Below are 25189 nucleotides of genomic sequence, written 5' to 3'. Positions count from 1 at the left end.
TGTCTAGCATGGATTTAGTTTCAGTACAAACTAGTACACACTGCAGTTAAAGTTTGAAGGATAAAGGTACGTTCATTCATATTTATGGTTGTATGGCTTCACTGGGCTTGTAACACGATCTTCGTGCTAGTATATACATGGGGGTTAAGACAGATGAAAATTGCACACCTGCAAGCAGGTCTACTATCAGGTACCTGGTGCCAAAGTTCCACACCCTTAATCCCCCCACCCTCCCTCAAATTCGCCTCAACGGGCATACCAAACGCATACCATGAGGAGGTGCAAGCGTCCTACATCTCACATACTTTTTCTAACCGAGTCGCTTTCTGATGATGCCAACTCAGCTGGTGTCCAAAATAACCGGCGTGCTGCCTTACTGGCTATAGTCTCTACTTAGGCGCATGCGTACTAGGTGAGGAAACTTGTTTCTTTCGCTCCTTTTCTAGGCCTCACAGAGGACCAAGTCCCTGCTCTCTTCTATTAACCTGCCCTTGCTGTGCTATTAACTGACAGCATTGCTAGCTTCGGTAACAGTTATGTCCCACAGCAGAAAGCCTGACTCCATTGTGTTGTGTTGTGATGTGAGGAGGAGAACTGTCCGGAACGTAAACAGAGGCCAGCTGGGGGCTGTGCGCGAGAAGGCGGTGCTTGCTGTCGTTTCTGTTGTTGCTGTTGTGCACTAAAGGCCCTGCAGCCTGACTCACCTTCCTTTTCTGAGGAGATGCCCGTTCCGAGGTGGGTGATTGAAGGAGGCTTCCGTTGGGTGAGGAATCAGCAAGGGTAGTGGCCACATCATGGGGAAGGGATGACACATGCAAGCAGGGGCAGTTTCTGGATGGCAGGAAGCAGCTGGCGGGGTCCTCTTGCCTGCTGCAGGTAGCGTAAGAAGCCAGAGGAGCTGGATTGAACGCCAAGTGGTGCCTTCTTCGTCCCTCTCCTGAGAAGGAACGGGTGGGGGTGGGGTGATAACGCTAGAATGCCCCGTAGAAGAGGGCGGTACCTGAGAACAAGGGACAGGGAGCTACTTCCGGAGTAGGCACAGCAGAAGCAGTAGCCTTCACTCAGTGCCAATGGGAGGAGGTGTGCAGGTAGAGCTGTGTGAAGGTTCAGTCGAGCCCATTTTACGTGGCTGACTCGGACCGGGACAGACCCCGGGTAAGGAAGCTTGCACTAGCGCTGAGGAGGGACGGGTCACTCAGTAGCCATGGCCGCCTACTCTCCTGTTGCTTCAGAGAAGTTAATGTGCCTCTTCCCACTTTAGGGTAGGGGTGAGGACGTCAGAGGGAGCGTGCTGAGAGCTTGACTTATGTACATAGGTGAACTCGATCTCGGTTCCTCGGCTTGGTGAGAGGAGGAGTACAGAGGTCTTTAGCCGATGCTGAAGAGCTTAATTCCTGGGCTGAGTGCCCCCTTCAGGAGCGGTACAGTATGTGTGCATGCGTACCCGGGGTGAGAGAAATGGACCTGGCACAGCCCAAGGGGGCTGTGGGGAAGCTGCCGCCCGTTGCTCCAGACAGAGCGGTTTCAAAGGATCCAGGCCTAGCCAGCGGCCCACCAGAGAGGGAGGAGGATCATCAGCAGGATGAGGATAATGATGATGATATGGGAGGCAAGAACAGCGGCTGTCCCTGGGAACAGAATCTAAGTCCGGAGTTGCAGCAAGGGTACCTCATACTGTGCGAGTTTCTTCTGGAGAAGTATCGTCCACTGACAGCACCTTTCCTGAAGCCACTCGCAGATCAGTGATCCATCAGGAATGAAGGAGGAGGTGCATCGCAGTCAGGTTATGATAGCAGTCGCTCCTTTCAGCAGTCATCAGCTGGAATGTGGCTACTGAAGATGGAAGAGAAATTTTCCAGTGGGCAGTACACAGGGATAACGGATTTTGTGGCTGACTTCCGGGTGATGCTGGAGATGTGTTACCGGCTTCATGGTGTGGATCACTGGCTATCCAAGCAGGCCCAGAAGCTAGAGGTGATGCTGGAACAGAAGCTGGCACTGTTGTTCCGGTAGGTGTAATAAAGGATTGTGTTCAGAGGCTCTGGCAGGTGCTATTTATGTAAACCACAGTTGGGAATGTGTATTTGACCTGAATACTAAATACCAAAATGAAAAAAGGCTTATCAGTCCCTGGCTAGAGATTTTGCTTCTGACAGAGGCCTCCCATGACATATAGGAGCGCTTGTTTGGATGTAATGATACATTTAACTGTTTACCTTATTTTTTTGCTGGTGTAAGTCAATAAATCTGCCCAACTTCTATAGAATCTCTCTTTTAAATTGACAGCCTTGTCTGTTAAAAGTAAATGATATCTCATATGATTTGTACAGTGTTATGTTACAGTGATATCCATCTTATCTGTAATTTAAATGAAATATGGAGCCCAAACTGCCTTGTTTGATACTGCTATTAAATGTCAGCATAGTACTTGATGATGATATAAAAAGGGAAGATGGCCCTTGGCCCATGCTCATTATAATCTCAAAAGGCAAAATGAAAACTATGGTATGGGTAAATACAAGTCCCTGGTAGCAATTTATTCTTTGGCCGAGACAACTGGAGAATGGAAAACTTTCAGATATAATGTGAAAGGCCCAACTTGAGTCACAACTCAGGTATGAGTTTCCTTATTAGAAAATTGTGAGGTGCTTTTTACCCTGAAAGGTCTATCAGCCTTCTGTGGAAGGAGCTTGGTATCTTGTATATCAAAGCTGCAAGTTGTATGGGGGAAGGGGAAGTAGGTGTTAATAAATACGTGAAGTTAAATATATCCACTGTTCTCAGACTTGTTAGTGACACAGAGCGGTGCTGCCTGCTGGTGAGATGGACCTTGCTCATCTAGTGGGAATGCTTAAGAAGTGAGGTGTGGAACCCAGTTGAATAAGCTGTAGTAGATGCATTCTGGCTTGGTGCATTCTGGCTTGGTGCATCAACACTACACCTTTTGAAACTGTTTTTTGCATAGCAACAGGTTTGGGGTAAAAGGAAAAGAGCTGAACCCTGTACTGCTGAACCCTGTACTGTTTCCCTGTACTGCAACAGATGAGGGATAACAAGGGTTTCCTTACCTTGTAAATCCATGCCTGACTTGAGCCAAATCTAACTTGGTTAGCTATTTATGTCAGCAATTACTCCTTTAAGTCAGTAGTTCCCAATCTTTTTTTAAACCAAACTTCACTTGAGAATACTGGCAGTGTTCATGCCCCGTAGGGTTCAGCTCTTTTCCTTTGAGACCTGAACTCTGTTCAGGCAGGTGGTGTTTTTTTTAATTTGATTGCTTTTTAATTCTTTCGGTATTTGTATGTGGTATTTAAAAAAATGGTAGTTTCTTATTTCAGGTATGGTGAAATGACTCTCTCCAAATGTTTACAGATAATTTTTTTCTAAATTATTCTCCAAATAATATTCAGTTACTTCTTTGAGTTAAATATTCACCATTTTTAATAGTTCATGTCTTTAATTGTCAGTTGATCACTTCTAAATTTAAACTTTTGTAAGGGAACCTATATTTTAGAGCTGAAAAAAATGGCAATTCTTATCATGGCACTTCTGCTCAGAAAAAAACAATTATTGTTAATGTGATTATTCTGTGTTTCAAAGCATATGTGTCAAACTGCTGCTGTCAGGAACACTGTAATTGTGAATTGACTTGCTTTTTCTTTCTAGGCATTTGAGAGCAAAAACAACAATAGCTGTAACATCAAGAGGGTGCTATGGGCTGGAAGATGAGATGGGAAGGGCATGCACTTCAACAAGACGTCGTTCCACACCTTGTACTTTAGTAGGCTTGATAACAGGTGTCTTTGAGTCCATAATGGTTCAGGTTCTGAGACAGGAAGAACATCTGAGAGCAAAGGAGGAAAAGAGGTAATAGGAAAAAACTGTGGGTGGGAGAAATGGTTTTTAATAATCTTGTCTTCATGTTTCTCTAAAGCATCTTCTTTAGGAGAATAAAAATTATCACAGAATCATTTAGGTTGAAAGGGACTTCAGGAGGTCTCTAGTCCAACCTCCTGCTCAAAGCAGGGTCAGCTCTGAGGTCATACCAAGTTACTCAGCAGGGCTTTATCCAGTCTGGTCTTGAAAATCTCCAAGGACGGACACTGCACAACCTCTCTTGGCAACCTGTTCCAGTGCTTGACTGTTCTTATGGTAAAAAAGTTTCTCCGTATATCCAGTCTGAACTTCTCTTGTTTCAACTTATGCCTGTTGTCTCTTGTCCTGCTGCTGTGCATCGCTATGAAGAGCCTAGCTCTGTTGTCTTGATGGCTTCCTCATACATATTGAAAGGCTGCTGTTAGGTCCCCCTAAAGCCTACTCTTCTCTAGGCCCCTTGATCATATGAGTACCTTTCCACTGGAGTTGCTCAAGTTTAGCAATATCTTTCTTATCCAGTTTGGGCCCCCCCAGTTCACAGTATTGTTCCTGGTCCTGAGTTTACTTATGAACCCAGGACTTCAATACGGTGCATCCACAAATTAAGTAATTAAGTTTTGATTTATCTTTTTCTTGGGAAAAAAATGAAGCACTACTGTATTGTGTGTAAGTGACAAGGTTTTGGTAGTGGGGGGGCTACAGGGGTGGCCTCTGTGAGAAGAGGTAAGGAGCTGCCCAGTGCCAGACACAGCCGGTTCCAGCCAGTGTGGCAACAGACCCATTGCAGACCAAAGCTGTGCCAATCAGAGGAATTGGTGGCACCTCTGTGAAAACATATTTAAGAAAGGGGAGAAAACACCAGTCAGGCAGAGGAAGAGGGAACAAATAAAGTGAGAAACAGCAGAGGGAATACCAAAGTCAGAGGAGGTGCTCCATGGCAGAGCAGATATTCCCTGCAGCCTGTTGAGAACCCACACTGGAGCAGATGGATATTTCTAAAGGAATTGCAGCCCACAGAGAACCCATGCTTGGAGCAGAGGGAAAGAGTGAGAAGAAAGGTGCAGCAGAGAGAAACCTCTACATCCTGACCGCAGCCCTTCCCCCATGCCCTGTACCACTTGTTGCCTCACTGAAGGGACTGAGTGTAACCTGCGTGGATAACAAGGCGGGGAGGAGATGTGCTTGGAGTGAAGTTGAGCCTGAGGGGGAAGTTGAACCTGGGAAAGGGGGAGGAAAGGTGTTTTCCCTAAGTGTGTAAATGTTTGTTTCTTTTTTCTGTTGTGGTTTTTTTTTGTGTTTCCCAATATCTGAATCAGTACTTGAATATTTATATTATATTAATTGGCAATCAATTAAGTTAATTTTTCCCAAGTTGAGTCTGTTTTGCCCGTGACAGTAATAGGTAAGCAATCTTCCTGTCTTTCTCTTGACCCATGAGTATTGCTCTCCTGTTCTTCCTGTTTTCTCCTTCTATCCTGATGAGGAAGGTGGGGATTGAGCAAGAGGCTGGGTGGGAGTTTTGCTGCTAGCCAGGGCCAATCCACCACAACTGAGGTGAAGAGGAAGAATTTGGGCATAGCAGTTTGAAAATAAGGTCATGTAAATTCCAGTACTAGACCACATCTGTGATCTGTATATCCCATATTATTTTTTTCCAACAGTGGTCGGTACTAGAAGCTTCAAAGGGAAAAAATAAAAAAAATTGAAATAACCCTGGAAAAATCTTCCTGTAGAGACAATTTTATCCTAATTCTATCTTTTAGAGTCTACTTTGTGCCCCAAGATGAAAATGTTTGTACATAATCCAAACATAAAATAAAAACCCTCTCTTACCAATGTAACACTAGATATTCTTATTATTTATATACACATTTTATTTATATTATTCATGCAAAAGTCCAATTATTCACTTTGAAACTTACCTAACATATCCTGTGTGCTAATAAATTCTCTAGTAACTAAGCTAAAGGTGATTATATAAAGTAAAAGCATTTTTTCCTCCCAAAGTTGTTTTCTTTGAATTTCACTGTACTATGAAAAAAGTAAGTAGAAGTGCCCTGTCTGTCTTTTAATGTTTTTGTATACTTCTGTCATGTTCCCTCTTATTAGTGCTTTGTCTGAAGTCCCAGATTTTGCAGCCCCTCTGTGGAAGGTTTTTACAGGATTCTTGACATGTCTCTGAATACCCACTACTTCTGCTCTATCGGTTTTTTACTATTATTATTTTTTTATTTATTTTATTTATTTTTTATTTTATTTATTTATTTTTAATTTAAATTTTTTTTTAGATAGGGGGACCAGAACTGAATACAGTGTTCCAGGTGAGGGCATACCATTTATTAATGTAATGACACTTTATTTTGAGTCTTATTTCTTTAGACTGGACATTAGGAAGCATTTCATTACTGAGAGGGTGGTCAAGCACTGGAACAGGCTTTCTAGAGGGGTGATCAATGCCCAAGCCAACAGGCATTTGGACAATGCCCTTAATAACATGCTTTAACTTTTGGTCAGCCCTGAAGTGGTCAGGCAGTTGGACTAGATGATCGTTGTAGGTCCCTTCCAACTGAAATAGTCCTGTCCTGTCCTGTCCTATCCTATCCTATCCTATCCTATCCTATCCTATCCTATCCTATCCTATCCTATCCTATTCTTTTTCTATCACGTTGTTCATGCATCTTAATATTTGCTTCCTTTTTGACCATCACTACACATTGATTAGTAACATGTCTGTGGGGAAAAGGAAGTACTTATGTATATGTGAGATGCTTATAGTTAGGCATGTGTATTTGTGTACCAAAGTAGGATGTTAGAAGGTTGATGTCACAAGCCATAGTACAATCATTTGAAAGTAAGACTTTGCTAGGTATTTAAGAGATTTTATTTGGGTGACTGATGATCAAGTATATAGTCTGCTGATACAGGACAGTAGAAATATTGAAAGTGCCAAAAAAGAGAGAGGGGAAATGTATTCCCCTCCCCCGAAAACGAACACCCAAACTGTTGCTATTTGCTAAATTTTTCTTCTGTTTTAGAACTAGTGGTGATGAGAAATAAGGGACTATAACTTCTCATTTTATAGGAGTGATTTTAGACCCACTCTATAACACAAAATAAAGACAAATTATATAATAATTTATGTGCTGTTTTGTTACTTTGAAATATGTATGTTTGCCATACCATAGTTTTAATTTCCCTCTGCTATTTCTTTTAGTATATCTAGTATCTATCTGAATTTTCAAACTTTTTTCATTTCAATAGGCTGAGAGAGCAAGAAAGAAAAGAAGCAGAAGCAGCTAGTCAGAAAGAAATAGAAGAATGGGAAAAGTCACTTTTAGCTCAAGCAGCACCTACAAGAATGGAGACAATGTGGGAAATTCCAGCTATTGGTCATTTCCTCTGTTTAGCTCAACAGATTTTAAACTTACCTGAAATAGTGTTCTATGAATTGGAGCGTTGTCTTCTGATGCCTCAATGTAATGCTTTTTTATCTAAAATAATGACTTCTTTGTTAAGTCCTCCTCATTGCAGATCTACCTTGCATCGAAAACCAATCCTTCCTTATGGAACCTGGGAAGCAGCACTTAGACAGAAAGTACAGCAGTGGTATACTGTTGTAGGGCAAACTGACAACCCCAATGGCTGTGCTGAAAAACTTGGGCTATGTCCCCAGTTTTTTGAAGTCCTTGGAGAAGTTAATCCTTTGGAAGAAAAAACATTTCATGAGCTTCCATTCTACCAAAAAGTGGGGCTGCTAAAAGGTCTCTGTGACTTTGTTTACGAAACACAAAAAGATGTCCAGGATGCTGTGCTAGGTCAGCCCATCCATGAATGCAGAGAAGTAATCCTTGGTTATGACTACTTGGAGAATGCTTATGTTCATTTTCCACAGTTCTGTGGTGCAGATGTTCGGATTTACAGGCAAAAACCTCTTCAGGCCCCAGAATTTCCAACTCATGCCATCAAAGTAAAAAAAGTACCACAGATTAAATTGGAAAAAGTAAAATGTGACCCTGTAAACAAAAGCACTGAGAAAGTTGCATCTGATGGCAGAGAAGAGCTGCTACATTGTGCCAACACAGAACCAGGGAAAAATGTTAATTACGGTGTTTGCTGTTCAGGAAAAAAAATCACTTGGATAGCTTTAGTGACACCTCAGAAAAAATAAAGCTTAACTGTGAAATAAAATCTCAAACAGTCTATGACATCAAAAAAACTGGTTGTTATAAAGAGAACTTGGTGAAAACAATTAATTCAGGAGAGATTGTTGGCTTTGGAGAACTACTTAGCACAGGAGAAATTAGGGTTGTAGAAAATGGGGAGAACTGTGATGAAACTTGCATAGTAAAAACTGAGCCCCGCCTGTCAAAAGAGAATACCCTGAAAACCTGCCAAATGCATGTCAATGACAGTCACAATGACAATCCAGACATGACTTGCCACAAAATTGCTAAAGAAACAGTGTTGGAGAACTCATTGCAAAATAATAAGAAACTAAAACTTACTAAAATGCTGGCAAAAAAGAAGAAAAAGAAAAAAAAGAAATTGAAAGATGCTTTAAATGAAAATCTACAAAGAAAACTTGATGACTTGCAAAAAAAGCATGAGATTCATCCTCATCCATTCAAATCTTATAAACCTGAGAAGCAGAACAAGTTGTTCATAATCAAAAAGACAGGGAAACACGATCACAAATCTGGTAAGTTGATTTTTTGTTTACTGCACTAAAAATAAGGGAAATGTTGGGGTTTTGTTTTGGGTTTTTTTAGTGTGTTACAAGTTCTTCTTGTCTGAATAGGTCACATTTTACTTTGAACTGGGACAGCATTATTGTATTACATGTTTCTGATGTTCATTTTAATGTAAGTTTCCCATTCCATAATACAAGCATATAAAACAGGCTCCTCAGTTAATTGAACCATGATTCATGTGCAGACTTTACCCAGAGAGAACATAATTAATTGGGAGAGATTTTGTTACAAAAAGTATCTAGGACAATGAATCTGTTTCAGAGACCATAGTTTAACTTGTAGTAATTGTGGAAAGATTTGTCTCCTTTCTGACAGTATTACCTAATGCTAGTTGCAGAGAAATGTAGAGTAAATCATGTGAGGTCATGATTTTACTAGTAGAACTGTGTAATCTTAATTGCCTAGCAGTACAGATTTGACCACAGGCCCATGATCACATTTCTGCTAAATTAGCCAGACCACTTAATACAGACTTTCTGAGTGGTATTTTTTTAATTACAGATAAGGCTCAACTAGATATCATTATAACTTAAAAGTGGTACAGATGAGTTATACCTGATCCAGCAAGTTTTCCAGGATAAAGTTATCTTCAAAAAATTTTTTTTTACAAATTTGAAATTAGTAAAGTTACAAAGTGCTAAACCAGTACAAATTATCATGTGACTGAAGCATTTTTGATTTAGCATGAAGCACCCTAAAGCTGAATCTTCCATCTTGTTGAAGCATGGGCCAAGATATATGTTATGTTATGTTTTAATTGAGTGTTTCAAACATGGCATTTATGGAAGCAGCAGCAGGTTCACTTTCAGGATACTGTAATACTGTTGTATTGGGTTTACATGGCAAGGTTTTGGCAGGGGGGCTGCAGGGGTGGCTTCTGTGACAAGAGACCAGGGGCTGGCCCCATGCTGGACACAGCTGATTCTAGCTGGCTCTGCAGTGGACCCACAGCTGACTGAAACTGAGCCAATCAGTGATGCTGGTGGTACCTCTGTGATAACGTATTTAAGGAAGGGTAAAAAAAATGCTGCATGGCAATTGTGAGAGAAAGGAGGGAAGAAAGAAAGAAGGAAAAAAAAAAAAAAAGGTGTGAGAAACAATCCTGCAAACACAAAGGTCAGTGAAGAAGGAGGAGGTGCTTGAGGCACCAGAGCAGAGGTTCTCCTGCAGCCTGTGGAGAAGAGCATGGTGACACAGGCAGGTGGATATGCTGTGAAGGAAGCTGCAGCCCATGGAGAGGAGCCCACACGGGAGCAGGCTTCTGGCAGTAACTGTGGTCTGTGAGGGACCCATGCTGGAGCAGCTTGTTCCTGATGGACTGTATCCTGTGGAAAGGACCCATGTTGGAGCACTTTGTGAAGGACTGTCTCCTGTGGTAGGGACCCCACACTGGAGCAGGGGAACAGTGTGAGGAGGAAGGCGTGGCAGACATGAAGTGTTATGAACTGACCCCGTTCTCCATCCCTCCTGTGCTGCTTCGCAGGAGGAGGAGGTGGTAGAAGAGTTGGGAAGAAAGGAGTGAAGTTGAGCCTGAGAAGAACTGGGGTGCTGGGGGAAGGTGGTTTTAGTTTTCATAGAATCATAGAATCATTAAGGGTGGAAAAGACCCTTAAGATCATCGAGTCCAAACGTTAACCTATCACTGCCAAGTCCACCACTAAACCATGTCCTCAAGCACCATGTCTACCCGTCTTTTAAATACCTCCAGGAATGGAGACTCAACCACTCCCCTGGGCAGCCTGTTCCAGTGCCTGACTACCCTTTCAGTGAAGAAATTTCTCCTGATATCCAATCTAAACCTCCCCTGGTACAACTTGAGGCTGTTTCCTCTCATCTTATCACTTGTTACTTGGCAGAAGGGACTGACACCCACCTCACTACAACCTCCTTTCAGGTAGCTGTAGAGAGCAATAAGGTCTTCCCTCAGCCTCGTTTTCTCCAGACTAAACAACCCCAGCTCCCTCAGCCGCTCCTCATAAGACTTGTGCTCTAGACCCTTCACCAACTTCGTTGCCCTCCTCTGGACACGCTCTAGTACCTCGATGTCATTCTTGCAGTGAGGGGCCCAAAAGTGAACACAGCATTCGAGGTGTGGCCTCACCAGTGCCGAGTACAGGGGCACGATCACCTCCCTGGTCCTGCTGGCCACACTGTTTCTGATACAAGCCAGGATGCCATTGGCCCTCTTGGCCACCTGAGCACACTGCTGGCTCATGTTCAGCTGGCTGGCAACCAACACCCCAGGTCCTTTTCCGCCAGGCAGCTCTCCAGCCATTCCTCCCCAAGCCTGTAGCATTGCATGGGGTCATTGTGACCCAAGTGCAGGACCTGGTACTTAGCCTTGTTGAACCTCATACAGTTGGCCCCGGCCCATCGATCCAGCCTGGCCAGGTCCCTCTGTAGGGCCTTCCTACCCTCCAGCAGATCGACACTTCCACCCACTTCCACGTCTGCAAACTTACTGAGGGTGCACTCAATCCCCTCATCAAGATCATCAATGAAGATGTTGAACAGGACTGGCCCCAACACTGAGCCCTGGGGAACACCACTCGTGACCGGCCGGAAGCTGGATTGGACTCCATTTACCACCACTCTCTGGGCTCGGCCGTCCAGCCAGTTTTTAACCCAGCGTAGAGTGCACTTATCCAAGCTGTGTGCAGCCAGCTTCTCCAGGAGAATGCTGTGGGAGACAGTGTCAAAGACCTTACTAAAGTCCAAGTAGACAACATCCACAGCCTTCCCCTCATCCACTAAGAGGGTCACCTTGTCATAGAAGGAGACCAGGTTAGTGAAGCAGGACCTCCTTTTCATAAACCCATGCTGGCTGAGCCTGATCCCCCGGTTGTCACACACGTGACGTGTAATGGCACTCAAGATGATCTGTTCCATGACCTTCCCTGGCACCGAGGTCAGGCTGACAGGCCTGTAGTTCCCCGGATCCTCCTTCCGACCCTTCTTGTAGAGGGGCGTCACTTTTGCTAGCTTCCAGTCATCTGGGACCTTCCCGGTTGACCAGGACTGCTGATAAATGATGGAGAGTGGCTTGGCAAGCTCCTCTGCCAGCTCCCTCATTATCCTCGGGTGGATCCCATCTGGCCCCGTGGACTTGTGAGCATCCAGGTGGAGGAGCAGGTCAGTGACTGCCACCTCTTCGACAAGTGGGGCTTCATTCTGCATCCTATCTCCATCTCCCAGCTCAGGGGCCTGAAAACCCTGAGGATGACCAGCCTGGCTATTAAAGACTGAGGCAAAGAAGGCATTAAGTACCTCTGCCTTTTCCTCGTCCTTTGTCACTACGTTTCACCCCATATCTAACAAAGGATGGAGATTCTCCTTGGCTCTCCTTTTGTCACCGATATATTTGTAAAAACTTTTTTTGTTATCTTTAATGGCGGTGGCCAGTTTAAGTTCTAGCTGGGCCTTCGCCTTTCTAATCTTCTCCCTGTATAACCTCACAACATCCTTGTAGTCTTCCTGAGTCACCTGCCCCTTCTTCCAAAGGTGGTAAGCTCTCTTTTTTTCCTGAGTTCCAGCCAAAGCTCTCCGTTCAGCCAGGCCGGTCTTCTCCCCTGCCTGCTCGACTTGCGGCACATGGGGACGGCCTGCTCCTGCGCCTTTGAGATTTCCTTCTTGAATAACATCCAGCCTTCCTGGACTCCTTTTCCCTTCAGGACTGCCTCCCAAGGGACTCTGTTAACCAGACTCCCGAACAGCCCAAAGTCTGCCCTTCTAAAGCTCAGGGTAGCGGTCTTGCTGACCCCCTTCCTTACCTCTCCTAGAATTGAAAACTCTATCATTTCATGGTCGCTGAGCCCACGGCAGCCTCCGACCACTACATCACCCACCAGGCCTTCTCTGTTTGTAAACAGCAGGTCCAGCGGGGCACCTCCACTGGTTGGCACGCTTACCAGCTGTGTCAGGAAGTTATCTTATCTTCCACACGCTCCAGGAACCTCCTAGAAGTTAGTTTTGTCTTTGTTTCTCACCATCCTACTCTATTTTTAATTGGCAATAAGTTAATTTAATCTTCTCCGAGTCTGTTTTGCCTGTGATGGTAATTGGTGAGTGATCTCCCTGTCTTTATCTCGACCCCTGACCTTTTTTTGTTTTATTTTCTCCTTCCGTCCCTTTTGAGAAGGGGAGTGAGAGGGGAGCTTGGTGGGCACTTGGCAGCCAGCTAACATTAACACACCACAGGTTACATAAGAGTAATGTAGAATGGCATTTTCTAGCTTTTGAATGTTTCACTTTGCAACAAAATAGCATTCCTTTAATATAGTTATGTTGTGTGTATATTTAAATACAAAATAGTTTTCTATATACAGTGAAATTGTTGGTTTGAAAATTGTACTTGGCCAGTGGAAATAGAGCAAGCGTGTGTGTATTTTTTAAGCAGGTATTGTTTGTATCTGGATTTTAATTTGGAAAAAAAAGGTTTAACCTTTATCACTAGAAATGTTGTCCTAGAGTGGAAACTGAGACAAAAATAAATATTAATTTGTTAATATTTATTAATTTTAATCTAAATAGCTCTTGGTCCTCCAGAATGTTATTTTCAGTGTTGTAGGTACTGCTGAATGGGTAAGATGCCTGTAGTACATTAAGGAGGTGGGTTTAACAACCATAGCTGTTATATAGCTGTAGCTATTTAAGAAAGTGGCCTCAAATATTTCAAGCTCATGGCTTTTGGGATATTTTTTTCAGTCTGAGAAATTAATTTATTTTGGTGAGGACAATGTTTTATCATTAACTTACCACATCATTGTGGAGAGAGAGACCTCCTGAGGCTCCTTCCAGCCTGAAATATCCTAAGTGTAAGTGAATTTGAATATTTTTGTGTTAAAGATTATTTACTTGCTCAGTTTGGAAATTGGGCATAGGTGCACTGTTCCTGAGAGCTGCAATGCCTTAAAGCATGTTTTTACGGAATTTTCCTGAAAAGCTGTCAAAGAAAAATTACCTTTAAAACCTGGAAAATATAAACAGTATTATTTTTTAATTAGTGGAGAGCAAGAGGTTAACTTTTTTTTTTTTTTTTTAACAGTGAGATTATCAATTCTATTGCTATAGCACTCCTTGGTCCTGCTGGTGAAAGGGAAGGGCCTGGGGAGGAGTAGATGGATCCTGCAGGTCAACACCTGGTCACACAGATGGTGTAGTCAACAAGGATTTAGCTTTTACAATCATCACTCTGAGGACTACTAGAGAGAGATGGGATCCACCTGACAGTGGGGCAAGAGCATCTTTGCCAACAGGCTGACCAACCCTGGTGAGGAGAGCTTTAAATTAGGAATGATGGAACAGGGAGATGACACAACCCACAGTCAAGTGAGGAAGTGGTGGGTGCTGGCCAAAAGGAAAGGGTGCAGGATGATGGAAACAAGGGAGATACCAGGAATGATAAAATAGGCTAAAGGGGTCACCGATCTCAAATGTATGCATTCAAATGTATGCAGCCTGGGAAACAAGGGGGAAGACAGGCAAGGAAGATGAGGGGGGTTTGCCCTTTATATGAAGGAGCAGTTTGGATATATGGAGCCCTTCTGTGGGCTGGATTGTAGCCTGACTGAGAGCTTGTGATTCAGGATCAGAGGTGAGGGCAGTAAGGATGATGTAATGGTGGGAGTTTGCTACAGATCACCTGATTAGGGTGAGGAAGTGAACAAAGCACTCTTTAAGCAACTGGAAGAACTCTCTATATCACAGATTCTGTTTTTTGGGGGGGCTTTAACCTCTCTGACATCTGCTGGAAAGGCAATATAGAGGGATACAAGCAGTCAAGAAGATTTCTGGAGGGTGTCAGGGATTAACTTCTTGATACAGGCATTGGATGCACAAAGCAGGGGTAACACACAGCTGGATCTGCTGTTCACTAACAAGGAAGAACTGGTTGGGGAATGTGGTTATCAGTGGTAGCTTTGGCTGTAGTGACTATGAAACAGTAGAGCTCAAGATCCTGAGGGAGTGAGGAAAGAGTAGCACAGTACAGACCCAGGCCTTCAGGAGAGCAGATTTCAGCTTATTCAGGGAACTACTAGGTAGGATCCCATGGGAGGCAGCTCTGAAAGGCAAAGGAGTTCAGTAAAGCTGGCAGGTCTCTAAGGACAGCATGCTCCAAGGAAAAAAAATGGTCCATCACAATACTCGGTCTCTAAGGACAGCATGCTCCAAGAAAAAAAATGGTCTATCACAATACTCAGGAAGACAAGTAGATGTACCAGGAGACCAGTTTGGCTAAGCAGGGAACTCATGGTAGAGCTCCAATGCAGAAAGAGGGCAGGGACAGGCTACAAAGGAGGAATTTAGAAACGCTGCCCAGGCATGTAGGGATGTTCTCAGGAAAGCCAAAACTCAGCTGGAGGTGACGCTTGCAGGAGAAGTCAAGGGCAACAAGAAGAACTTCTACTGCTACATTAACAACAAAAGGTTGAACAAGGAAAATGTGGGCTTGTTGCTGAATGGGCCAGGTGATTTGGTGACAGTAGATGCAAATAAGGCTGAGGTACTTAATGTCTTCCTTGACTTAGCCTTTACTGGTGAATTCTCCTGGACCCCTCTTTTCTCCAGGACTGTGTCCAATGGATTTCTTCCAAGCAGCTCTGTAAACAGGTCAAATTCTACTTTCCTGAAGTCTCCTGTTCCTAGCTGTATGACATAGCTACTTTGAGAAGTTATATGTGATATATTAACCCTGATACTTTGTGAAATAAACCAATTACCTTAGGTTCAAGGAGTGTGGTGGATTTTTTTGTTTGAACATCTATATTATTACATAGTTCAGTTGGGTGGGAATTGCTTTATGGGAAGGCATTTGCCTTCTTCAGAAATGTTTGGTTTGTTTTTTTTTTTTTTTTTGCCATAGTTGAAACCAGACTGCTATAAAAGATGAAACTGTAATCTGCTTTCAAATGCTAATTTTGGTGTATTCATGTGGGGATTTCTGCAAACTGCTTCTGCTTTGAGAATATATTTTAATACAGTCTACAGAGGTTCCAGAGCCTAGTGTGTAGATTACTTCGCAGAAGTATCAGGGAACAAATTTTACAGGTAAGTTATATTATTTCCAAAATTTGTGGAGTAAGTTCTGGAGTTTGCTCCTCTCAGAACAGTAGCATGAATGATTATTTTTTTTTTTCCTACAAATTAATGCACTGTTACAATAATTGTATTAATTTTGGGGGGTTGTAGTGGGGTTGTTCTTGGAAAGAGGGGGCTGCTATTTGCAGATGCTTGTAGTTTAATGTATGATTTGGTTATGTCTGTTTCTGATTCATTATGCTTATGTGACTTCTTATCAGCCATCTATTAATTATAATGTAACTTTCAAGGCTGTATGTAATTGCTTTATTAATGAAGGGCAAGAAACAGCATTATAAAGCTTTTCTCTTTTAATCTTACAAGGAAAAAAATCCATATCTAAAAAAGCAATCAAGAAGAAGAGGAAAGCTGTTGTGAAGTCTACTGTACCAGAATTTCAGGTAAATTATTTTAGTTTTTAAGTACTCACAATCTGAATGTTTTAAAGCAATTCCCTTAGTGGTTGACTGAGACCACAGAGGTTATTGTTAAAGGTGAATCTCATTTTTCCAATTGCAGCTAAGCAGATTGAAAATTTTAATCTAATAACACTTTCAAATGTGAATTTTAATTTTTGTTGATAGAAAATGTTTTAGCATTTCTATTATGTGCAGCTTAACTAGTATTGTGCAACACTATGTAACACATCAGTTAAAGTACAGAGCTTGAAAAACTAAGAGATGCTTGTAATTAATACTGTAGATGCTACCAAATGTATAGTTTTCATGGATAAAATTACTTGGGTTTTACATGAGTGAGACATTGATATTTGAATTGATGAGATGTAGCTTGATAAGGTAAAGGACTTGGAGGAAAAAATTTTAGACTTGTGGACTCCTTGTTTTTACCTATTACATCTTAGCTGTATGTAAACTTTAGGCTAGAGAGCACCAGGAGAGTGCTAATTATAATGTGGTTTTTATGATACTACAGCAGAAGTATTTTAGTTAGTACTTCAGCTATAAGTCACAATTCATCCATACATGTTTGCTTGAGTTGGAGCTCTCCTATGGTTATAAGTATATCTTTTCATATTCCTTATATTAAGAAAACAACCTGTGCTGTTCTGAGCAGTAAGGCCTCACTAAATTGCAGTTATCCTGCAAAACCCTCAAATTGAATCAGTTTTGTCCATGATGTTATAGTGTTCCAGGTGGGGCTAGTAGAACTTCTAGAGATTAAAATCCCTTAGTAGTGGCCCACATCCTAATGTGCATTGACTTTTGTCTACATTCTAATGTTAGGGGCTAAAATTGTTCTTGGCAAGTCTAGAAAGTATGCAAAATGTTAAAAATGTGTAAAATTTTTTTTTTATGCATTCCCTGCATGCATGTTCACTATTAAATAATTATAAATCCTGTTCTGCATTATTAAACTGTTGCTTTAAAAAAACCCAACCTATCCTACAAGGCATGGTCTGTCTAAAATACTATTGAAAGTTTAGCCCAACTTTTTTTTTTCTGACCTGTGTAAACTGTAGGATAACTAAAATGTATAACAAGTAATCTGGGCACTGTTTGATCAGGCTGAGATCTGTCAATATCAGTAGTGCAGCTTTACTAGGGGACGAATTAACTATTGATTTCAATAGGACAGGCAGGGTAGATGATTAGGACTATTTTTCAAGTATTTGTGAATATTAAATTGAGTGAGAATACTACTGAAACTTTTAGGTGCTGCAGTGTAGTGTCCTTTCTTGATGCTCACTAATTCGCGTACTTGATGGCTGAACTTAATAAAATTATGTAAATGTTTATGATAGCATTTTTTTAATTATTTGGTGAGGCACCTCAAGTCTGTGCTTGATGTGCGATATGCAAAGGGAAGTGTTTTTAATAACCATAAGATTATTACTATTCATACATGGACATCATTTTTTTTAACCCCCCCAACTTTTCTGAAGAATGTAAATTTCGTTATGTACATGCAGTCTACTAACATCCTCATGCTGTATAGATCCTTAATGCACATGCACCACTGATGTATTATTCGTTTTATAAGAATAGATCCTAGTATTTCAAATCAAAACAGCCAAACTTTAAAGCTAAATAAATTAGTGTTCACTTTTAAAATATTTTCAATATAATAGTATACACAAATTATATATTATATTAATAATCATATTCACAAGGTAAATGTACTAATAAATCCTAACAGTGAGAATGCCATGTTAAAGAACTGTTTGAGTAAACATATGACCCATTTTCTCTGCTCTCTTTCATAGTTTTAATGTCAAGAACAAAACAATAAACACACAGATCGGCAAAAAAACCTCCCTTACTTTGTCATCTCAATCCTTAGCTCACATAAGGAAAAAAGCGTGTAGATGCAAATTCATAGAATCATAGAATCGTCAAGGTTGGAAAAGACCCTTAAGATCATCGAGTCTAACTGTTAACCTAGCACTGCCAAGTCCATCTATACCATGTCCTCGAGCACCACATCTACCCGTTCTTTAAATACCTCCAGGGATGGAGACTCAACCACTTCCCTGGGCAGCCTGTTCCAATGCTTGACAACGCTTTCAGTGAAGAAATTTTTCCTAATATCCAACCTAAACTTCCCCTGACGCAGCTTGAGGCCGTTTCCTCTCATCCTATCACTCGTTACTAGGGAGAAGAGACCAGCCCCCACCTTGCTACAATCTCCTTTCAGGTAGCTGTAGAGAGCAATAAGGTCTCCCCTCAGCCTCCTCTTCTCCAGGCTAAACAACCCCAGCTCCCTCAGCCGCTCCTCATAAGACTTGTGCTCTAGACCCTTCACCAGCTTCGTTGCCCTCCTCTGGACACGCTCTAGTACCTCCATGTCCTTCTTGCAGTGAGGGGCCCAAAAGTGAACACAGCATTCGAGGTGCGGCCTCACCAGTGCCGAGTACAGGGGCACGATCACCTCCCTGGTCCTGCTGGCCACACTGTTTCTGATACAAGCCAGGATGCCATTGGCCCTCTTGGCCACCTGAGCACACTGCTGGCTCATGTTCAGGCGGCTGTCAACCAACACCCCCAGGTCCTTTTCTGCCAGGCAGCTCTCCAGCCACTCCTTCCCAAGCCTGTAGTGTTGCATGGGGTTGTTGTGACCCAAGTGCAGGACCTGGCACTTAGCCTTGTTGAACCTCATACAGTTGGCCCCGGCCCATCGATCCAGCCTGGCCAGGTCCCTCTGTAGGGCCTTCCTACCCTCCAGCAGATCAACACTTCCACCCAACTTGGTGTCATCTGCAAATTTCCTGAGGGTGCACTCGATCCCCTTATGCAGATCATCAATGAAGATGTTGAACAGGACCGGCCCCAATACTGAGCCCTGGGGAACACCACTCGTGACCGGCCGGAAGCTGGATTGGACTCCATTCACCACCACTCTCTGGGCTCGGCCGTCCAGCCAGTTTTTAACCCAGCGTAGAGTGCACTTATCCAAGCTGTGTGCAGCCAGCTTCTCCAGGAGAATGCTGTGGGAGACAGTGTCAAAGGCCTTACTAAAGTCCAAGTAGACAACATCCACAGCCTTCCCCTCATCCACTAAGCAGGTCACCTTGTCATAGAAGGAGACCAGGTTAGTGAAGCAGGACCTCCCTTTCATAAACCCATGCTGGCTGGGCCTGATCCCTCGGTTGTCCCGCACTTGCTGCATAATGGCACTCAAGATGATCTGCTGTCCTTACAGAATAAGAACACATGAAAACAGAAATCATATTTTTAAGCTTCCTAAAATGCAAATGATCTGACAGGTGACAAATCATGAGTTTACAAGTTAACTATTGTGTACTTTTTGTTTTTTAGGAAAACTGAGTCCCAAGTTTATTTTTGCTTAGCAGTGTTTATAAGATATTACAACTATGCTGCTACAGAGAAAGGATGCTATTTTTTTTTTTTAATGCAAATAAAATACATTCATGTTTGGTAATAAATGCTTTCTTAGTCTTTCCCCCTTCCTTTATGTATTATGTATGCATATAGGTACATATGCATATGATATGAATTTCTTCAAGGCCTTTTATGGTGGTTCTCAGTACAATATCAGAGTGCTTTAGGTATTTTTTGATGTATTTGACAGTAGCTCCTCTAAGTTGAACTTCTGTTTAATCAGTGAAGGAATTAAGGCACAAAGATAGTAGGTTCAGAAGTCAGGATCTATGCATTTGAGTTGCATTTATCATTCATAATGGTATGTGCTCAGCAATTTTGCAAATGAGATCCTAATGTCTGAAGTGAGACACTAAAAAAATGAGAAACCAAAGTCGTCACAGGTTGTTAAATTATCACATAAGAGCTCTATCGTAGAGCCAAAGGTAGAGCTAGTATTTCAGTTGACTCAGGTATGAGATCATCATTCCCCTCCTGGCTATCTCTTTCCTTACTTAGTTCACTCTGTTTCTAACTTTGCAGCAACTGATGCAAGAATTCTATGGACGATATCCTTTTTTGCTTTATACTTCTGATTCGTTCTCAGTCCATGGTACATTGAATTAATCTGGGGTCATATGGGAGGAGGAAAAGAGAAAGGCAGTTTTAAGATTGGCTGTACATGACTATAACTCACTTGGCTGTATACCTTATGATTCAGTTCTAATTACATCATTACTTCATTTTTTCAAAGTGCTTGACTTTTTGAACTTATACACTTTTGTAAAATAACATTGGTATAGTATCACAGTTTGTGGGCTTTCTTTTTTCCCCGAAGGAGTGTGAACCATTGAGTGTAATCCAGTTAGCATTTATATGGTTCATTAAGAGGTTTGGAGTTTTAATATTAGAGGTATGTCCTGTGTATATAAAATCTAATAGTTACTCATAGCAATAGCATAATTATTTAAAACTTTACTTGATAAATGTAGACATTTAATTTGAGTTGCTATATTTTCCTAACCCTCTGAAACGTACACAAACTATGAAAAATTGTAACTGCATTTTTGCAGTTTCTCAAATTTTGATATCTTACTAAAAGTATCTGTCCTATGTTTTAATGATGAAACGTAACAGTTACTCCTCTGGGGTTTTGGTTTACTTGTTTGAATTTGTCCAAACTTAAAACTCAATGTGTTATTGAAGTCAAAATACATTGTCATGAATTAATGAGTTTTGAAAAAAAACCCAAAAAAACCCAACCCCCCCCCCCCCAAACCAAACCCAAAAAAAGTAGCAGGTGTATATTAATGATGTTTTGGGGTTTGTGTTCTATTTGTGTTTGACTTTACTAAAAGATTCCAATGTTTTCAGTATTAATGAAAAGCCTGAAGGTGAACTTTGAATATTTTTTAATATAGCGTATCTTTAAATGAATGACTAACCTGGATAAGGGGTTATCTTTTAAAAGTTAGCTTTTGGAAAAATATTGATGTTTCTGTTATTTTGTTGAATCTTCCCCCCACCCCATATATATACACACAGAGGTATAAGTCTTACCATGCAACAACCTGAAAGATAATAGCTTTCTAGTTTGTAGTTTAAAAGTCTATTATGGTCATAAGTTATTGTTAATCAAAATGTTAAGAGAACTTTTCTTTGTGCAGAAATTTGGTCAAGAAAATAACATGCGTATTCTGAAAGGGAATGTTATGAATCAAGACATTTTCTAAAGATTCTAATAGGAGGACATTAGTACAATGTGATTACAGTACTTCTGTTAAAACCATATTTTATGGAAATGGCTGAATTTATTAGGTTACCTTGCTGGATTACCCATTGTAACCATATGCAATTCTGTCAAAGTAAGAGAAGTTGTACTAAGTGTAATTGCATTACTTCCACAGTGTAGCACAAGGCCTAGTGTGCTTTGATTCACCAAGGAATTGCTTAGTACTCAAAGCTGCTCAGAGTCACTGTTATACTTAGGACAAGTTTCTTAGCTTGTAGTATTCACTGCACTATTTCCTTTAAGAAAATGCTTATGTTTTGAAATGGAAAATGACAGGAAGAGATATGTTACATCTGAAGACTGAATTATCTTCTAATGAATTTGCTTTCAAGAAGTCCTGGATGTTTTTGTGCATTTATATATAAATTGCTATAAGAAAATAAAAAACAAATGGTGGCCTAGAATAACAACATGTAGTTTATAGATAATTTTTTTAAAAGTAATTGTGTGTGTGATTTTTTTTTTTTTTTTCCCCAAATGTCACATTATCAAGTGTTTGAAGTGTTTATGTGGTGTGGGGTTTTTTGTTTTTGGTTTTTTTTTTTTTATAGCTTATTTGCACTAATCTTGATGAGCTCAGGGAATTAATCACAAAGACTGAGAATGAACTCGCACATCTGGAGGACATGAAAAAGAAATCGGTATGTGACAAAAAAGAAAACTCTTGTATGGATATAAATCTATGCCAGGTATTTGCTGAGGCTTGTCAACAGAAGACTTTGTCTCATCAGTAATTGCATGGAGCTCCATAAGGTTAATGTCTGGAAAAGTTATATTTATTTTCATAATCTCTTTATATATAGTGCTCAATTTACAATGTTGTCATAAGTAAAATTGATAACTACATATCAATGTTTTTCTATTGCCCAAATAGAATGTGGGTAGTGGCAGTATCTTAGAGTTAATTCACTCCTATTAATCATGTGGATATTCTTTCTCAAAGCCAGATTCTGCTTAACCAAGCAATGATGGGGTAGACTTCTCATGTTTGCTTATGCAGTGCTGATCACATGTTCTTGTGCATTGACACTTTCATGTCGTTTAACATGATTCCTGACACATCCTTTTTTGCAAGCAATTATATTTGGCTTTTTCCTATTCAATTAGATGGTCCAGGAAAGATGTCCTTTCTGGTTCTAGATCAAAGATTGATGGAAAAATTTTTCCTAGCATATATTGGATCACCTCATAGTTGTTTTAGGACAATTGGTATCCAAGATAAGAAGTGGTAGGTGCCATGCCCTCAACTTCCAACAGAAACCATGCCTGCTACTGACAGTCACATGTCCTGCTTACCCTGGAAGTCCCTACCCTCTTCTGGTCACATAGTCTGTTTAATCTACCTCCTTTTGCTCCTGAGGGGCTGCCATTTTATAAAATGGCATACCTCATGTGTTTTCACACTGCCCTGGCAGTTTTCACACTGTCAGGACCAGCCACCCCTTCCAGTTTACTTGTGTATTGGGTATAAATGGCAAGGTTTTGGTGGTGGGGTGCGTGTGTGTGTGTGTCAGCAGCCTGTGGATAGGCCCAGACCAGAGCAAGTACTTTCCTGAAGGGACTGCAGCCAATGGAACCTATGTCAGAGCAGAGGAAACAAATAAGACAGAAGGAGAAGCAGAAGAGTAAGGTACAAGGAGCAACAGAAACCACTATGCACTAAACCCAACCTCCTGTGCCTCCTGTCACCTCACCAAAGGGAATGAGTAATCTGTGGCAATAACAAGGGGAGTGGAGACTTGGAAGGGGGAGAAGAGGTGTCTGGAGTGAAGTGGAGCCTGGGAAAGGGTGAGGAAAGGTGTTTTCCCTAAGTGTTTAAATGTTTATATCTTCTTTGATTTTCAATACCCAAATCAGTAATGAAATGTTTATGTTAATTGGCAATAAATTAAGCTAAATTCCCATGTCGAGTCTGTTTTGCCTATGACAACCTGGAAGTATGTTAGAAAAGGAAGCCCCCTCGCGCTACATACAGAGGCCACCGTTTTTGACGACATCATTCCCCCCTGCTGTGTTTTTGTACTGCTCTGTGATTAGGTAGTTACCAGTTTTTGATACCATCATACTCGTATGATCTCAGAGCAAGCTGAAACATATTTGGGGTGGGGAGTTCAAAAGCTGGGGGTGGTGGTGGTGGAAGAACAAGTCAGAACATGCCCAACTGCTACAGATCCATACTTGGAGGCCCACCAAGGGCCCCTTCTGTGCAACCTCCACTCCATGCAAAGAAGAGATGAATCCCGTGAGCTGGAAAGAGAGGTCCATACAGGACCACCAGGATGACCATGCAGTATTAACTGGGGCAGCCTTTGGGCTTTGCACTGTGCTGCAAGAAACAGGCAATTCTGGCCTCGAAAATGGAAAACCAGATGAAAAAAAAACTACTTCAGAGGAACATGTATGTGGGGACAATAACGAGACGCCCCAAAGGGCTTCCTGAAACCAGAAGAACCAGCCAATGGGCCTGTGAATCGGAAACTATATTTCAAGGTAAAAGTTTCACACAGAGAAGGGTGGGTGGTGGAACTGGGGGAAGCCCCCTTTGCCCACAGCTGTGGGGGAGCTTACAGCTACCTATAAGACCAATATGGGGTGAAAGCTTGTGCTACATGTGTTTCCTTATCCTCTAGGTTGATGATGACTTTATAGAATGTTTTAAAAATCTCTAGCTGACTGACCGTGGAGGAAGAAGACAGAAGCGTGCTGTGCACTGTTCATGTTCCTGTCTGGGCCTACAATTGTCACAGAAAGGAGAATGGGCATAGAAGGGACAGCGGTGTTTGGGGGGGGAGCAAAAGGCTGGAGAAGCCTGGCCAGCGACCAGCACCCCTCATATCCTGTTAATAAAGTTTCTCTGGCCATGAGTGAAATTGTCTGATGTTTGATTTCTTTACATTTGTATAGCAGCAGCGTGTTAGCCAACATGTCTATGTCTCCGCTTCTGTTAAAAAGACATCTACTATGCTCCTGGGGAGGTGGGAAGCTTTGGGGCTGTAAATCCCCTTTCTGAAGCTGCTAAAGGCAAATTGCTTCTGTTCAGACCGGCAATGTGGCAGGTAACCTGGCTTGCAAACCAGAATGCTTACGGTTTACACAAGGCAGCAAGAAAGCACTTTAAAAGAAAAAAGGTGATTGTGGCAGAGGTGGATGCTCAATAGCAGACACTTGGTGGATATATGACAGTTTTCCAAATGCAATGATGGTGTTAAGTACATCTTAATAGTGCTAGACATATTATCCAAGCATGCTTGGGCCATTGGTTGAAAAGGCAAAACAGGTTCTGAAATAGCTGGGGCTTTTGAAACCGTTTTTATCAGGGGGCATGCGCCTCAGAAATTACAGACTGATTGGGGAAAAATAATTTTTAAACAAGCTGTAAAAGCAGTATAATGCTTATCATTTTATTGCTAATAATGAAGACTGTCATAGAGCATTTGAACAGGATGCTCAAAGCCAAGATATGGAGATATTTTACAGCATACAACGCTTGTTGCTACATTGATATGTTATCAGACCTTTTAAAGAGCTATAACCAGAGCTTCCACAGAACTATCATAGAATAGCCCAGATTGGAAGGGATGTTGAAAGATCATCTGGTCCAATCTTTTGTGGGAAAGGGAGTCTAGATGAGATTATCTAGCGCCCTGTCCAATTGCATCTTGAAAACCTATAGTGATGGGGACTCTACCATATCCCTGGGGAGGTTGTTCCAGTGAATGATTGTTACTGTAAAAAATTTCTTTCTTATATCATCAGCCTGTGGGTATGAACCCTTTAAACTCTGCTGGGGTTTGGAAAACTGTATACAGGGATGTGGTTAAAATTAAAGAATCTGCACCTCTGCTCAAAAAGGG

The 25189-nt window shown here is 41.7% G+C and overlaps 1 protein-coding gene across 1 annotated transcript; it reads left to right on the top strand.

The window, feature by feature from the left end:
* Nucleotides 1–679: 679 nt before the first annotated feature.
* On the top strand, nucleotides 680–23673 carry LOC104015381 (putative bromodomain-containing protein 10). Its single transcript, XM_087770942.1, has 8 exons — nucleotides 680–735; nucleotides 1262–2009; nucleotides 3667–3867; nucleotides 7138–8575; nucleotides 15591–15674; nucleotides 16029–16105; nucleotides 21887–21976; nucleotides 23506–23673. The coding sequence occupies exons 2-4, from the start codon at nucleotides 1825–1827 to the stop codon at nucleotides 8042–8044; spliced, it is 1293 nt and encodes a 430-aa protein (XP_087627068.1). The 5' UTR covers nucleotides 680–735; nucleotides 1262–1824; the 3' UTR covers nucleotides 8045–8575; nucleotides 15591–15674; nucleotides 16029–16105; nucleotides 21887–21976; nucleotides 23506–23673.
* Nucleotides 23674–25189: the final 1516 nt, after the last annotated feature.

Source organism: Nipponia nippon, unplaced genomic scaffold (assembly GCF_047370975.1).
Source record: "Nipponia nippon isolate SJK-2023a ecotype South Korea unplaced genomic scaffold, ASM4737097v1 scaffold_34, whole genome shotgun sequence".
Taxonomy (NCBI): Eukaryota; Metazoa; Chordata; class Aves; order Pelecaniformes; family Threskiornithidae; genus Nipponia; species Nipponia nippon.
The sequence above is the reverse complement of the archived record's forward strand: the minus strand, read 5'-3'. Positions and strand labels throughout refer to the sequence as shown.

Excerpts from the sequence above, each read along its gene's own strand:
- LOC104015381 (XM_087770942.1), top strand. The coding sequence starts at position 1,825 with ATGTGGCTACTGAAGATGGAAGAGAAATTTTCCAGTGGGCAGTACACA. Across the intron at positions 2,010-3,666 it reads AAGCTGGCACTGTTGTTCCG|GCATTTGAGAGCAAAAACAA; the intron begins GTAGGTGTAATA and ends TTTTCTTTCTAG. Across the intron at positions 3,868-7,137 it reads AGAGCAAAGGAGGAAAAGAG|GCTGAGAGAGCAAGAAAGAA; the intron begins GTAATAGGAAAA and ends TCATTTCAATAG.